At 35.2% G+C, this 16,205-nt stretch overlaps 1 protein-coding gene and 1 long non-coding RNA gene across 2 annotated transcripts; both read left to right on the top strand.

The window, feature by feature from the left end:
- The first annotated feature begins 3,153 nt into the window (after positions 1-3,153).
- On the top strand, positions 3,154-6,384 carry LOC130459615 (uncharacterized). The gene is made up of 3 exons (XR_008919127.1): positions 3,154-4,502; positions 4,915-4,980; positions 5,686-6,384. It is a non-coding gene; the product is annotated as an uncharacterized lncRNA (long non-coding RNA).
- A 1,553-nt stretch (positions 6,385-7,937) lies between these two features.
- On the top strand, positions 7,938-15,093 carry LOC110795345 (UTP--glucose-1-phosphate uridylyltransferase). The gene is made up of 21 exons (XM_022000352.2): positions 7,938-8,186; positions 8,328-8,375; positions 8,487-8,578; positions 8,697-8,787; positions 9,721-9,781; positions 9,863-9,940; positions 10,026-10,076; positions 10,207-10,280; positions 10,619-10,691; positions 10,804-10,861; positions 11,068-11,114; positions 11,194-11,259; positions 12,913-12,945; positions 13,145-13,197; positions 13,275-13,350; positions 13,426-13,482; positions 13,576-13,659; positions 13,732-13,830; positions 13,908-14,012; positions 14,711-14,782; positions 14,875-15,093. Exons 1-21 carry the CDS (start codon positions 8,101-8,103, stop codon positions 14,899-14,901), a joined length of 1,431 nt encoding a protein of 476 aa, XP_021856044.1. The 5' UTR covers positions 7,938-8,100; the 3' UTR covers positions 14,902-15,093.
- Positions 15,094-16,205: the final 1,112 nt, after the last annotated feature.

The following is a 16,205-nucleotide window of genomic DNA, read 5'->3' as shown; positions in this document are numbered from 1 at the left end:
TGGACAAAAATAAATATCCTTTATTCCGCATTGATGATTTGTTTGACCAACTTCGAGGTACAAAAGTGTTTTCAAAGATAGATTTGAGGTCTCGATACCATCGACTTTATAATAAACTTGAGGATATTCCAAGAACAACTTTTAGAACCAACTATGGTCACCACGAGTTTGTTGTAATACCTTTTGGGTTAACTAATGCATCAGCTGTATTTATGGATTTAATGAACCACAATTTCAAACCATACCTTGACGAGTTTGTAGTTGTTTCCATTGATGATATTTTGGTACATTCTAAGAGTAATGAGGAACACGAGGAGCATCGGAGAAAAGTGTTAGATATGTTGATTGAAAACCAGTTATATGCTAAGTTGTCAAAGTGTAAATTCTGGCTTAAGGAAATATCGTTTTTAGGTCATATTATTTCTGAGAAAGGTGTATCTGTTGATCATGAGAAAGTAAAAGCAATCGTGGAATACCCTAGACCAACCAATGTCCCTGAAGTATGAAATTTTATGGGTTTAGCTGAAGGTTATCGAAAATTTATCTAAGATTTCTCTAAGGTTGCCTTACCCACAATCCGATGGGTTAGAAAGAATATCAAATTTATGGGGAATGATGATTGTAAATCTGCAATTTCAGAACTTAATAGACGTATCACAATTCCTATATCCTTGCCTTCCATCCGGAACTAAGAGATTTGTTATTTATATTAATACTTCTAAACATGGAATATGATGTGTCGAAATGGAACAGGAAGGTCATAGATGATTCTCTCGCCAACTCCAAGTCCCTGAATAGAACTACCTTAATTATGATCTTGATATACAATACCCTACCAGAAAAGCTAATGTTATTATAGATGCTTGAGTCAAAATCTTACCTAAATTCGATCCTACCTTTTCTACGAGCCAACCAAGATGATCTGTAAAACCTAGAAGTTAAGATGTTAAGAATAAAGGAAATGTTTGTCTAAATGCGTTAAGTCAGTACCGAGACCAACTTTGATTGATGAGACTAAGGAAATATTTGTTAGGGAAGTCAAGTTCCTTAAGGATAAAGGAAACGTTTGCTTAAATGCGAGGCCAACTTTGAATTATGAGATTAGGAAAGCACGAATTAAGGATTTGCAATAGGAACAAATGATCGTTGTGAAAGTCATGACCATTAGGTTCGAGATTATTCTGAGCTATCACCATCAGCTACACGTACTAAAAGATCGTCTATTGACAACGAACATAGAACCATTGACATTGTTAGCATGCTTTAGGAACCCATGATTGGAGAAGATTCTTTGGCAAAACCACATGAAAAAGGCATAAATGTTACCAATGGTCCTTGTAATTCTCTTTTCTAATTATTTTGTATGATATTCGTTGGCATTCCTTCATTTATTTATTATTTGTCATACATGTTTAGAGTTTATACCAAATAGGTTGACATGTGTATGATAGTGAGTACTGAGTAACCTGAGAGTTCAGGCATATTGAGATGATGTAATGAAAGGATGATAGGTTGGAGATTATGAAGAAGATTGACATTGATGCGTATGAGAGAATAAGAGTAAATTACTCCAATGACTAAGAGACAAAAGGGTCGAAAATGAAAGGTTATCAGACAACTAGGGGAGAGAGAAAATTTTAGTTGCCTATAGTAAGTGCCCAAATATATTTCGAGAAGGAACCATGATAGACCTTTAATAAGAGAACAAGATTTTAGTTTTCAATGAGATGAGAAGAGTTAATTTGCGGAAATCATTTTAAGAATGATAACATGAAAATGTTACCTTGGGAACCCCAATCTTACGTGCAAGAAACGATAATGTATGAGTATTATTGAGGATTAAGGTAAGTTATCATTATGCGTCATATTCTGGTATCAATGGAATTGGTGCAAAAGTATTTTTGAAGGTTCGTTGAGCTATTAAGAATATAGTAGAGGTTGTAAACCAAATACCATAAAGTTAGCTGAAATTATTTTGGGATTATCAATTGTATGAGATATCTTGACGAATCACAATTAAGACCTGTGCTTTGATACATTTAGTAAACCTGCCTACGTATAGTTTAAGAATTATGGAGGAAACAAATTTGAGGAAAATACAGGAGTTCATGAAGTTTTGAAATATGTCAAATTGGCAAGAAAGTAGTTTCGAAGGCTATGAAATGGCAATCTAGAGTGAACAACCTAGACTAATCTATGCTAAAGTATATACCGTATATTTTGAGTATATGTAGAAATCTAAACCAGGCTATGCTCAAAGACATAGTCACGTAATTTGGGCTGAGCCCTCCATTGTGAAAGAATTTGACTTAGGTGGGAAATTGTTGAACACCATTATTTTGAAGTGAAATCAAAGAAACGCATGTTGAAGGACTAAAAGATGATTGATATGCCTCAAGTAAGGAAGCTAAGAAGTTAAGTAGAAATGTTATGAACCCAACATGAGTTATGACAAAAGACCCATCTGAGTTGACACATGGATAAGATCTTGAGGATTCTACCAAAATAAGTTATCAAGAATTAATCTGTCAATAAGGTTGATGATATCAATGAATGTTAGAAATTCGAAAAGAATTATGAATGATTGAGGAATGCAATGGAATTGGGATTAGGAAATCAACATATGACATGTCTATAGGACCAGGTAATATGAACTAAGTTTTCTGGGAGCAAGATTGTTCCAAATAAAGGCACGCTTGAGGGCTTAGCATTCTCCTAAAAGAAAAAGAAAAAAAAAATCTGAGGTTTTATAAACTATAAAGGATAAGTAGCAACGCCACATGTCTAACGATGTATTTTTAGTCACGTGATTGGACTCAAACCCCTGCAACGAACGTGGTCAACGAAGTTATTTAACGTAGAAGAAAAGATCGAATATCGAAATCTAAACGAGTGAAGTAATGAAACTCAACGACAAGATTTCTGAAACAAAGAAGCCCAGTAGCAAATGAAAGCGAAATATCTTCAAATAGTTTCCAGAGAACGATATGATGTACGAATCTCCATGTTTTCTGTGAATGTGTAATATATCAACCATGCTTATGCGTGAGATCAAATGATTGGTTATGACATGCATGTTTTCGATTAGTGAATGACGAGTAGAACAATTAAATATGACTCGTATGATTTTAAGAATGGCAAGATCGACTGAGCTCCAGTTTCGAGGACGAAACTTTTTCTAAGGGGGTAAGGATGTAATACCCCGAAATTTTTAAACATGATTTTATTAAAATTAAAAATATTTATTAGCTTGATTTTGTTTTAAATAATTACGAATAATCGAATTTCGTTATTTTAATCGTTTTTACGATTTATTTTAAACGATAAATTTATAAACGAAGATTTATTTATTTTTCGTTAACGATAAATTTTATAAAGAATTATTTTAATTAAACATTTCTATTTTTAGTAAGTTTCAAAAATAGCAACAATTTCTGAAATTTTGGCCAAATAATGTGAAATTACGAAATTGCCCTTAAAAGAGCCAAAATCATCTTCTTTTTTTTTCTTTTTCTGCTTGCTTTCCACGCACAAATGAGTGAAGAAATTTTCTTCCTTCTCCTCTTCCCTTGCTCGCCACGTACAAAGCAAAAGGAAACATTTTCCTTCATTCCTCTCTTTCCCACAATTCAGTCCATGTTCATTCCTTCCCATTTACTCTACATGGATACAAATTCAGTTTCTATTTCCTAATTGAAATTCAATATCACAAATCAAAACAACAACCAATTTCACTCCCCTTTTGATTTCTCTGATTCGGACCAACGACCACCACCATAACCACCATTGTCCGCCACCTCAACCACCGTTAAACACCGCAACAACGACCCAGAACCGTCCCAATCACCGTCGGCCACCACCGCACACTCATATCGTCTCCCCTGCCTCTCCCTTTTCTCTTCGCTGCACCACCAACACCGACACCACGCCACCACACCACAAACACATTACCACCTCCTAAACCCAACTCCATCCTCAATCTCCGGCGATACGCCGCCCAGAACCACCGCAAAACCCCACCCCCAAACTCCCCTGTTCTCTCGCCTCCTTCGCACTTCCCCTCCCTTTCTTTCGTCGTCCTACTGCCGCAGACCAGCCACCACCACCTTCGCCTTCACCGGAGATTTCTGGCGCCACCAAACCTAGCCCCATCTCCCCTCCTATTCGTGCTCTGCTCCGCCGTACACCGCCTCCTTTCTCTTCGACTCCCCTGTTCTCCCTCCCCTGTTCGCACACCCCTCCTTTTCTTCCTCTTATCCGCGAGCCACAGCCACGCGGTCAGAACCGCCCAGCCACGCTGGAGTTTCCCCGTCGCCGACAACCGAGCCCAGCCACCCCAACTCCCTTCCTCCTCCGTGCCTTCCCTGTTTCACGCCCCTCCCCTGTTTCTATTTCCCTTCCCAGAAAACCGAGAATCATGTTTCTAAGTGAAACATTGATTCTTATTCACCTCAAAGTCTCAAACTCGTATTTGAGTTGGGCTATTTTACTTTGGGCCTTTGGTGAGTTAAAAATTGAATAACTATTTCAGATTTCCTATTATTAAATTTCAGAATCTCTAAATTATTAATTTTCATGTTTTAATAAATTTTTATCATATAATTATTTACTAATAAATTGTTATTATTTTTCAGGTTTAATTATCGAATATCGATTTTACTAAAATAAATTACTAGCTTGAGTTAACAAAAACGGAATTTAAATAAGATTTTCATGAAAATCGATTTATCAAATATATATGTATTTCGATTGAAAATTTAATTAATAATAACATTTTCGTTAAAATTCGAAATTATAATTTATTAAAATTCGTTATTTATAAATTCATTACTTATAAAATTTATGATTTATAAAATATTAATTTTAAATTATTTATCGATCTAATACTAATTCAATTATTTACTATTTTTAAAGAAATTGGACTCGGAGCTCAGGACGAACGAACCAGCGAAAATCCTTAGCCAAAATCGTGGAAGTGAGGTAACGGCTATTGCTAGTACCCGCAATTCCCTTATAAATGCGTTTATGAAAATACAATGTTATGATTTATTTATGAATTGAATGCTTTGACATGTTTTATGAATTGCGGGAAATGAAATGTGATTTGATTGAATTATTTATTATAATATGATTGATTGAAATTCTTATAAAACGATCTTTATAAGAAACCATGAATGAAATGATGTCTCTATGATGCCAGGAAAGAAATGATATTTTATGGATCCCAGGATCTAAATGATGTTTTATCATGATCTCATGATCTAAAGGAATTATGTTACTTCTACTGAAGTAAAAAGGCTAAAATGTAAAATTAAACGAAACATGATAAATGAAAGTGAAATTCCTAGTCCGTTTGGCAGTATATGTTCACAGGTTACGATTCTCGGTCATGCATGTACCCATGGGGCATCCGCCCATTGAGCCAAGGCTCTCATGTTTTTCGGGCCAAGGCCCCATGTTTTATGGACACCGGTCCATCGTGGAAGACGTTCCACCATGTCATACTTGCCACGACTAGCATGTGCACCCTAAAGTTACGAATGAATTAAATAAAGGACTTTATAAAATGCTTTACATTATTCTATTCTCCCTGTGTTATTAAATAAAATGAATTGAAATGAATTTACGTTGCTAGAATAGTTCGTTACTGAGTCTTCGGCTCACCGTTTTTGTTTTCTGTTTTAGGTACTGCTGGGAACGATGGAAACGAGTAGTGGCGAGGATTTCACTTTAATAATATTCACCTAGTTACGCTTAACGTTTTAATAGTTTAATTAAAGACTCGTAGTAAGTTATGTACTTTTACCTTGGGAATACAAATCAAGTATTATGTTAATTTTGGAGTTTAAATAGCTTATGATTGATGGTTGCCTTGTAATTCCCAAGAGGGAGTTACGGCAGGTAATGTCCCGACCGAATTAGGTTAATTCCGCTGCTAATTATGCTTTATTAAATAAATTAGAGGTTGGGGTGTTACATCTTGGTTGTAATTTGCTCAAGATACAACTGATTGTACGAATGTAAATCAAAAGTTGTCTTAAAGATTACTCCGTATTACGTATCGTTTTCAACTGCATTTTGCAGACCTCCAAACATTGTATTCGGTAGTTCCTTAACTCAATTATAAACAAAAAAAATAATAATTACCAATCGTGCCACATATTATGTAGCAACAATAGGTCACCAAATTGATACTCATCAAGATATGGACCATTGCATAGATGTTAAATTACTAAGTTATCTCATTTTCTTTTTATAATTTTGGGATAAAACAATAAAAAAAAAATCATGCTTTAAAAAAAATTTACTCCATCCGTTCCAGAATAGTCGTTACACTTACCTTTGCACAAAGTTTTAGGTGATAAGTGATTGTTTGGTTATCAATTGTTATTTTATTGAAAAAGTAGATGTGATAGGAGTTAGTGGATTATTTTTTAAATTGAATGAGAGAGGGTGTGGGGATAAAAAAAAATTTAGTGGTAAGAGAGAATATAATAATTGTGGGGTCATTCCTAAGTTAGAAGTATAACAACTAATCCGGGACGGACGAAAAAGGAAAGTGTAACAACTAATCCGGGACGGAGGGAGTATTTCCTATGATCCTTAAATATTGCACCATTGTTATCTTTACTCTTTCTAACACATAGTTTGACTCTTAATATCTCGAATTATGTATAATTAAAAATTGTAAAAACTTGATATTTAGAAAATATATATCGATGATACGAATCTAAAAATATCTCACATGACTATAATTATTTTAGATATGAATCACAAAAGATTAATAAGGCCCTATTTGGTTCATTATTAGTAAAGGAAAGGAAGAGAAAAGAAAGGAAGGGAAAAGAAAGGAAAAGAAGGGAAGGGAAAGTGATTTAATTTCCCTGTGTTTGGTTTAAAGGAAAGAAAGGAAGAGAAGGAAAAAGAAATATAAATGACAGATTTTAATTTTCTCTTTCCTTCCGAATTCCTCCAATTTTGGGAGGAAAGGAAAGTGAAAATTTTATAAAGGAGCTTTCCTTCCAATTCCCTTCCTTTCCTTTCACTTCCCATATAATTATTTGTACCAAATACAGGAAATCTTATTTTAACTTTCCTTTCTTTTCTTTTCCTTCCAATTCTTCCCAACCAAATAAGGCCTAAAAGTCTAGCGTAAATAGTATATAAAAATAAAATGGTGTGATATTTACAGAATGGATGAAGTATATAAAACACGGTTGCTATACGCAACCTTCAATTACTTTGGCGCACCCTTGTAAAAAACCAGAAATACCCTTTTTAATTCTTTGGTTTCTGTATGAAATAGTTAATTATATTTTGTTCAATCTGTATGAAATAGTTAACTCTATTTTGTTCAATCTGTACGAAATAGTTAGTTCCACTATGTTCAATCTGTACGAAATAGTTAGTTCCACTATGTTCAATCTATACGAAATAGAAGTGTATATTTCATATAAGTTACATGAAGTGACTCGAAGAAAACAGAAAAAAACGGATATTACCTCAATTTCAAGGTCTTCCAAGTCAAAAAAATCGTCCATGTCAATCCAAATACGTATTCTAATTTTATCACGTACACGTTACACTAAAAAAAAAATCAAATTTACGTGAACAAAAATAATAGGGGAAAAGGTTGAGAGAAAACAATAAAAGTGGGGGTTAGGTTTTTTTCAGAATGAAACAAATGAAAGAAAAAAGGGTTGCGTCAAGTAAAATCATGCTGCATTTAGCAACCCCATATAAAAAGCTGAGGAGAGACCTAGACACTAATTATTTTCTACCAAATTTTTCTTTTTTTTTGTTAACCTCAAAAATAACTCGTGGCACCCGAGTTATATTCGCCTGTATATTCTCTTTTCTTCTAGCTTTTTATCCTTTTTTGTTCATTAAAAGAAAATTAATAAAAAAACAAAATTCAGATTGCTTAGTTTTGCGCACAAAATTCAGGTTTGGACAAAAAAGCGTTTTTGTAGGATCATTTCTCTCATTTAAAAACCCCTTCTCCTCTCCCACCTCATCACCACTCTCCACTCTCAACTCTCCATTTCTCTCACTTTCTCTCTCCTCTCTCTGTAAACCGAAGCTTTGCAACCTCCATTAATGGCGTCCGCTGCTACTCTCAACTCTGTCGAAGCTACCAAAATTGAGAATCTTCGTTCTGCTACCTCTGGCCTCAATGAAATCAGGTTCCTATCAACGATTTCATCTTTGATTTTTTTTTCCCGCATTTCTGAATTTCTCTTCAGTTTTCTTTATGATTTGGATCTGAGATCTTGATGTTTTGTCGTTTTTGTTGTTGTCGTGATGATTACTATTTATCATTGCAGTGAGAATGAAAAATCCGGATTCATCAATCTGGTAACTCGATACCTAAGGTACGGAAAATTCAAAATATTCTCCAGTGAATTTTACTCTGGATTTAATTGATTACGATTAGCCCAATTCTGTAGTATTAATATTTTTGAATGCATTGGAAAATTTTGAAGTGGAGAAGCTCAGCATGTTGATTGGAGCAAAATCAACACTCCTACTGATGATATTGTTGTTCCGTACGAAACCGTTTCACCGCCACCGGAAGGTAATCGAAAATTGATGAAACTTCTCTATTTGGTATGTTTGATTGCGTCGATCGTTCGGTGAAATGGCGATTTGCGTGATCTGATTTTGTGTTGTTTGAACTTTTGGATTAAATGTAGAAGAGGCAAAGACTAAGGAGCTTTTGGATAAACTTGTGGTGTTGAAGCTCAATGGAGGACTCGGAACTACCATGGGTTGTACCGGTCCTAAGTATGTTGTTCTAACGTGATCATGATATTTTGATTGCTTTCTTTGTACATCATTTTGTTGGTCGGATTTTGTATTTTTGTTCGTCGAATATGATTCAGGTTTTTAAGATGTGTGCGTAGATCATACGTTTTTATGTGATTGGTGATTATGTTTTTGTATGTTTGTACTGTTCGGACTTGATTAGTGGTATATGGTTGTACTTTCAGATTTCATACTTGCTATCAATCCTGTCATGTGTGATAGGCAAAGAATACCTGATCTATCTTTGGTGTAAGACAAGATTATCGAATTTGTGTATATTGTTATTTGTAAAAGTATGATCTTTGAAAGAGAGTCTAGAAAGTATTCACTATTACAAGTATTAGGCACGATATGAAGTTGAGCAGCGATTTGTCATTTTACGTAATGTTACGGTCATCAAGTTCTGATATGAAATGTAAACATAACGCAAAAGCTATCTATAACATCCTGCACGATTTGAAGCAAACTTTAGGAATGACTGTACATTTGTGTTCACATATTGGAAAAGGGGGCTTGTGATTTAAGGAAGAATTGCCCCCTATTTACTTGCACTTTAGCTATATCCGGGGGAAATATTGTTGTCAGCACATTGGGCGGGCTGGGGGGAGCAGTTTGATTTTGCATTGGTTTAATTGTTTTCCTGTGGGGTAGCTTTTATCACATTCTGCTATGTTTTACTGGATACTGTTGAAAGTATAGAATTAGATCTTGCTTTGCTGGAAATGTTCCAAATTTGTTGCTAATTGATGATGTTGCTTTCTTCAGATTGAATATTTCGTACGAAAGGAATTGTTTTTGCTAACTTCACTATGTAGAAAAGTCTTTTCCGGCCATTGAGTGTGGTCTCGTGCTTCTTGGTTTCTGAGCATAACCTCAAATACTAACTTGTATATTATTGACTGAGCTGTACAGGTCTGTCATTGAAGTCCGTAATGGCCTGACCTTTCTGGACCTTATAGTCATGCAAATTGAGGTCTTGCATTCTCGTTTCTTTGAGATGTATGCATATTTTTTTTCTACATGACACTTACGTTTTTTTATGGATGATATGCAGAACCTTAACAGCAAGTATGGATCCAAAGTGCCTCTGGTTCTGATGAACTCATTCAACACACATGATGATACTCTTAAGGTGAAGTACCCTTTAAAATATTTTATACTATTAATCTTTTGGCTTGTGGAGTATCTTCTCGTGATTTTAATCTTACTGCATGCAGATTGTTGAGAAATACACCAATTCAAATGTTGAGATTCACACATTTAATCAGGTTTGTAGTTTAGTTGAGTTCACGCCTCTTGCTTTAGGTACTGCAATGTGATGATTTAGCTTGTTGATTCCAAATCTTTTTTTCTACCTTTCATTATTTCTTTTCTCACTGACTTTTGCTTGCAACTCAGAGCCAATACCCTCGTCTGGTTGTTGAAGATTTCTTGCCATTGCCCTGCAAAGGTGAAAGTGGCAAGGATGGATGGTATGCATCCTCACTGTTAAATGTTTTTGTTACGCGACAAAATTATGGTTATATTCCAATATTTGCTTCATTATCTGCTTTTTTCTATCTCATCCCCATATATGTTCCGTAATTATACATGTTCCATAATTGGTATACCCTACCACCATTACTTATGAATCTACGGAATACATATGTACTTTCTTTTATTCAATAATTATGTGGGACCGGGTCATTTTCTTGTTCTCCGCGTACATTTCCAATAACGAGTTCCTAATCTTGTACGTAGTATAACATTTCTGTACTGCTTTTTATGTTCTCTTTTCTGATTCACCTGTGATCATCTTGTGCTTATGAAGGTATCCTCCTGGTCACGGTGATGTGTTCCCGTCCTTGAAGAACAGTGGAAAGCTTGACTTGTTCTTGTCACAGGTAACTTCATCCTATTACTTCACTTGTATAACTATTTACCTAAATGGAGTATTGTTCATAAGGAGATACTAAGACTTTCCTGTATCATGATGCTCACATGGAAATCAAACAGGGCAAGGAGTATATCTTTGTTGCAAACTCTGACAATCTTGGGGCTATTGTTGATTTGAGTATCCTACTTCTGGCTTATTCTTCTGTTTTATCTATTTTAAGAGTCTCTTTCTTGCATATAATGCTAATATTTTTTTATATAATGCCTTTAGTTCACCTTCTTTTAGGTTTAATGCCATTTTATAAACCACAATAATGTGGTTAAGTAATCATGGGCTGCCGTCCATGGTTTCCACCCAATTGTCCTCCTTAATTTACTTCACAGAAATCTTAAGTCACTTGGTCCAGAATAAGAACGAGTACTGCATGGAGGTATGTATGCCAACTAGTATTTTGAAATTTCTTGTGATTTTTCCACTTACATATATCTTACTGTTCTATCTTGCTGTAGGTAACGCCTAAAACTTTGGCGGATGTCAAAGGTGGAACTCTTATTTCCTATGAAGGGAAGGTCCAGGTATGTGTTACTATTTATTCAAGGTTGCCATGGTTTTAAAATTTTGTCCTCAACTTTGCACTTCCTATCTAGTCCTAGAGATGTAGGTAGGATAGAGTTATTATTAATCCAAAACTTGGATTTTAAGTCAGACTCTGACCTGAATATCGGCCAAGTCCAACCTAATCCAATCTCATTACTTTTACCTGAGTCAAAATCTGATGGAATTGAATTGAATTCTAACTCAATTTTTTTTCTTTATCAAAATATATCAACAAACTAGGCCCCTTTTTTGCAGATTGTTAACAGATATAATGACTAGTACTTTTGGTATGGTAGGCTGGGTAGCAAACTAGCAATGTTAAGGGGTTTTGCGTCTTCTGGGGAGTTGGGACACAATTGCAAAATTGCATGAAAGAGATATTTATATTTTGAACCAAGTGAATTGAGGCCCTCGTGTTGAAAATAAATCTTATCCACCAAAATTAGAATTATTAAGCAGTTCCCATCAAGTAAATATAAGTAAACAGCTAACAACATACGAAGTACTAACTTGTGAATTTCCTTTGTACTTTAAAAACCTACGTGTGTCTGAGTGAAAAGCATGGACAGTGATATGGACATGAGATTCTAAACTTCAAATCCAATTCAAAAATCCAAAATTTTAAAAAAAGTCCATAAGAAATTCCATTTTAAAATGTCCAATCCAAATTGCTAAGATGGATTGTATTGGGTTGGGGTTTATCCAAATATCTTATGCCTTTCATGTCACTATTATGGAGGTCTTTATTGTTGACACTTCTTGCTCCTATTTAAGGCGTGTTTGGTGCTAGTGTGATAGATGATAGTTAGGAGGTAAATTTGTAGTTGATCAAACTAGGGAGAGATTGGAATGACTCGAATGAGGCAAGGGAAGAGAGTAAAGAATTGGCACCCACTGATGAACTTGTGAAGGATGGAGATAGGTGAACAACAATGCATGTCTGCTTTCTAGAGGTAGCATGGGCTTGTGTTAGCAAAACAATTTCCAAGTTCTTTGACAAGACTTCATATTTTTCTAATATTTTCGTGGTAGGTAAAATTATTCTTGGACAACATCATGTTTCGTTTAATGCGCCTCATTAGCGTGCTTACTTGATGGTGGAAGGGGGGGGGGGGGTGAGGAGGAGTTGGTGAAGGATATCATTATTATTAGTTATATGCATTATGAATGTCCGTCTGAATGATGATGATTTAGGTTAGTGTAGGTTTCCAAATCTTTTATACTAGTCCAAGCTAGACCTGGTTATTGGGCGGGTCGGGTCAGGCTCGGTATGGGATTGGTAATGAAATTGTCATTTTTAGCGGGTCAAAGTGGGTCGCGGGTCAATAAACGAGTAAGTAAAAATGAAAAAAAAAAAGAGTCGTATGCTTATACAATTGAATACGAAGGAATACACATAATTTTTTATAAAATAACTATTTTAGTTTCCAAAATTACTATGTTATAAGTTTGATTCGATATTGACCCTGTCAAGTAAGAACCCTACCCAATAAAAACCCTATTAAGTTGACCCTAACCCTATGCCACCAGGTGTAATCCAAGCCTATGAAACATGTTTTCTTTAGCATTATGCTATCAAGTAGTATTTAAAATGGTGCTGATTAAGGTAATTTGTCTTTCTTGTGATGCAGCTTCTAGAAATTGCACAGGTTCCAGATGAACATGTGAGTTTTGTTCATTCTACTTTTCTTTGCTCTACTTATTTTTCTTCCGAAAGTAAAAGTTCTGATTTATATCTTTCATCACGTTCACTTTGTAATGTTGGAAGTTTCTTATCTTGTTTTCTGATTGAGGAGCTCTTCTTAGTTCTTACTATGTTGATTCCTTAAATAATTGCTCATTGATTGTTCTTTTTCAAATCAGGTCAGCGAATTCAAATCAATTGAGAAGTTCAAAATTTTCAATACCAACAACCTGTAAGTTATATTGTCTTGAAAGATTTTGAACAAATTTTGAATTGCAGAGGTACTTCATGGTGTAATATGATTTTCAGGTGGGTGAACTTGCATGCCATTAAAAGGCTTGTAGAAGCTGATGCACTGAAGATGGAAATTATTCCAAACCCCAAGGTATTGCACTTTCTTTGAGGGTAAACAAGTAGTAATTTGTCACGGAGCTTTTGGTTAAATTGATCTTTCTTTCAGGAAGTTGATGGAGTTAAAGTTCTTCAATTGGAAACTGCTGCTGGTGCTGCAATCAAGGTAGTTTTCAATTATCATGCATTAATGATAATTTTCTATGTTTTAGTGCTGGGGATTGATCATAATGTCCATGCTTCTTTTATAATGTAACAGTTCTTTGATAATGCTATTGGTATGAATGTGCCACGATCACGATTCCTTCCAGTGAAGGCAACTTCAGATTTGCTCCTTGTCCAGGTTAGTTGACCTACAATTACTGTTTTGTGTGCTAATACTTGACATTTTATAACATTATTTGGTTTGCTGCAGTCGGACCTGTACACAGTTGTTGATGGCTTTGTGATAAGAAACACAGCTAGAAACAACCCCGCTAACCCAACCATTGAGTTGGGGCCAGAATTTAAAAAGGTTTTGTCTCGCTTCAGTGAAGTTCTTTGATTCTTGATGATAGCTTCTTGTTTATAATTAAATGTTCTTATGAACAGGTCAGCAACTTCTTAAGCCGATTCAAGTCTATCCCCAGTATCATTGAGCTAGATAGCTTGAAGGTGACAGGAGATGTGTGGTTTGGTGCTGGGGTCGCTCTCAAGGTACTGAGAATTTTCGTAACTCCTTGATAGTAATCCCTACACCCCCATGTGCTGAAGCCCTATCCCAGTTTCACTTTTCAAGATTTTGGCAATAAGAAATTAAATTAAGTACTGAGAAGGGAATCTCGAAGCTGTTTGTCATTACCTTCTCTATGTGCCACTTAGGTGTCTAAAGTTTTAGTAATTGTGCCATATATTTCGGGCATGAGAGAGATGAGTATGAAAACAATTGTTCTGTATCGTGAAACCAACCAGACTGCATTTGGTTGATGAGAAAGAGGTCTCTTTTCAAAACCCAACGAACTGTCTTGTGTGCAATTTGGCTATTGTCTGACCACCGATCAGGCAATCACAACCTTCACCTGCAAGAATGTCATTAATGAATATTCTTTTCTTGTTTAGAATGATTTGGAAATATTCGAGTAATCACATATCTCCTGCTCCTTTAGCAAAAGTCACTTTTTCTCCTTTGCAATACTTTTATTGTACCAGCAGTTCAGCATCAACTTCTGATCGGTTGACCTTTTACTAAAGCACCTCTGCTCTTGCTTTCCTGCAGTAGAAACACATTGTTCATTGATCTATAAATCCATATTTTCAACATGTGATGCTTGAACTTGAACATAATTTTGCAGATTATTTCAGTCCTGCCTTGCATTTTTCTGGACTAACAGCATATCCTGTTTGAATTGCAACAGGGAAAAGTGACTATCAATGCCAAGTCTGCGGCGAAGCTGGAAGTTCCAGATGGCGCAGTGATTGCAGACAAGGTTAGCACTTGATACCAATATATGTATGACAAAATTTTATTCATTCATTACTCTAGAGTGTTTGTTAACCACAGCTGCCTTGTTTTCCTCAGGAAATCAATGGAGCTGAGGATATTTAAAGCCTCGAGGAACAAGGGATGTGATACATGATCACTTGACTGCTCTTGCCTATGTAGTTATTTTCATGGTTCACATATACGAGTGAACAGTATAGAATTTTGAATTTTGGGGATATAATTTTGTTGGAGCAATTGTGTAGAAAACTGGCACCAAGGCTTCAGAAGTTCGAATAATGCGGAGTTGTTTTTCTATTGGTGTCCCATCTTTATATACTTTTATTTACCTTAATACATACCCCATTAGAAGAATTTTGGTCATTGTTGCCGTAAAGGACGGACCAACGTATGCTTCGTCCATGGGTTATCATTCCCTATTACCAGATAATCTTTAAATCAAATCAAGTAATGTACGTGTAAGCAAAATGATATACAAGGTAGTACTTTAACTTTCATCCCTGGGTTATCACTCCCTATTACCAGATAAATGAAAAGTTTAATTTTGAATTTACTACTCGGATATACTCATGCATAAGTGAAAGACTGAAGGTGACTAAAACCTTCGAATCATAAAACCTTTTGGAGAGTCATTGAGAGCTACTCCTTGATTGAACATTTTTTTTGAAGGGACTCCATTGAACATATTAAAGCACGAGGGTAGGGCCGGATATATATATGCCTGTGCATCAATACCTATATCACATAGTCCCAAACAAATTTAGGGCCTAAGGGCACAATTTTTTTTTTTCATTGGGTGCACCTAATAATTTTCAACTCCTTGGAGGCATCGCACATGCCGAAAAAACACTAGTCTAATTAAAAGTAATTTCATCATACGCCTAAAGTAGCTCTAATGGGCCTTAAATTTGTCTAGTAACTGTTAGATCCCTGGCATGACATGTGAGATTATTTCTTTATGTAGAACCTTCTAGAGAGATTCGAAGACGTGAGTAGGGATTCCTAGAAATTGTGGAGGTGGGAACACTCTAGAACTAAATCTAATTTCTTCAACTTTCAACAAATTAAGTCAAACTTACAAATTAGGATGCATAATGAACGAAATTAATCCCTAAAATCATTAAACATATGCATTAGATCAAGTATAATACTATATTTTAAAACAATTTTTAGATTTAACATCATTAAAATTCAAAAAAAAAAATATGGAAAACAAAAAACCTCGAAAAACATAATTCTTGTCAGAATTTGATGATTTCGGTGGGGGCCTAACATGTTAGTCCGTTTTAGAATGTCGATTACATGAGAAATTCACTATTTTCACATAAGATTCCGATCGTTTTCGACAATTCTACGCAAATTTCTATGAACATAAAATTAATAATCGTACCGAAAATTGCAAACTTAAT

The sequence above is a fragment of the Spinacia oleracea genome, chromosome 4 (genome assembly GCF_020520425.1).
Source record: "Spinacia oleracea cultivar Varoflay chromosome 4, BTI_SOV_V1, whole genome shotgun sequence".
Classification (NCBI taxonomy): Eukaryota; Viridiplantae; Streptophyta; class Magnoliopsida; order Caryophyllales; family Amaranthaceae; genus Spinacia; species Spinacia oleracea.
The sequence above is the reverse complement of the archived record's forward strand: the minus strand, read 5'-3'. Positions and strand labels throughout refer to the sequence as shown.

Coding starts and splice junctions, on each gene's coding strand:
- LOC110795345 (XM_022000352.2), top strand. CDS start 8,101: ATGGCGTCCGCTGCTACTCTCAACTCTGTCGAAGCTACCAAAATTGAG. Junction 13,351..13,425: donor AAATTATTCCAAACCCCAAG/GTATTGCACTTT, acceptor TCTTTCTTTCAG/GAAGTTGATGGAGTTAAAGT. Junction 13,831..13,907: donor TGGGGCCAGAATTTAAAAAG/GTTTTGTCTCGC, acceptor TCTTATGAACAG/GTCAGCAACTTCTTAAGCCG.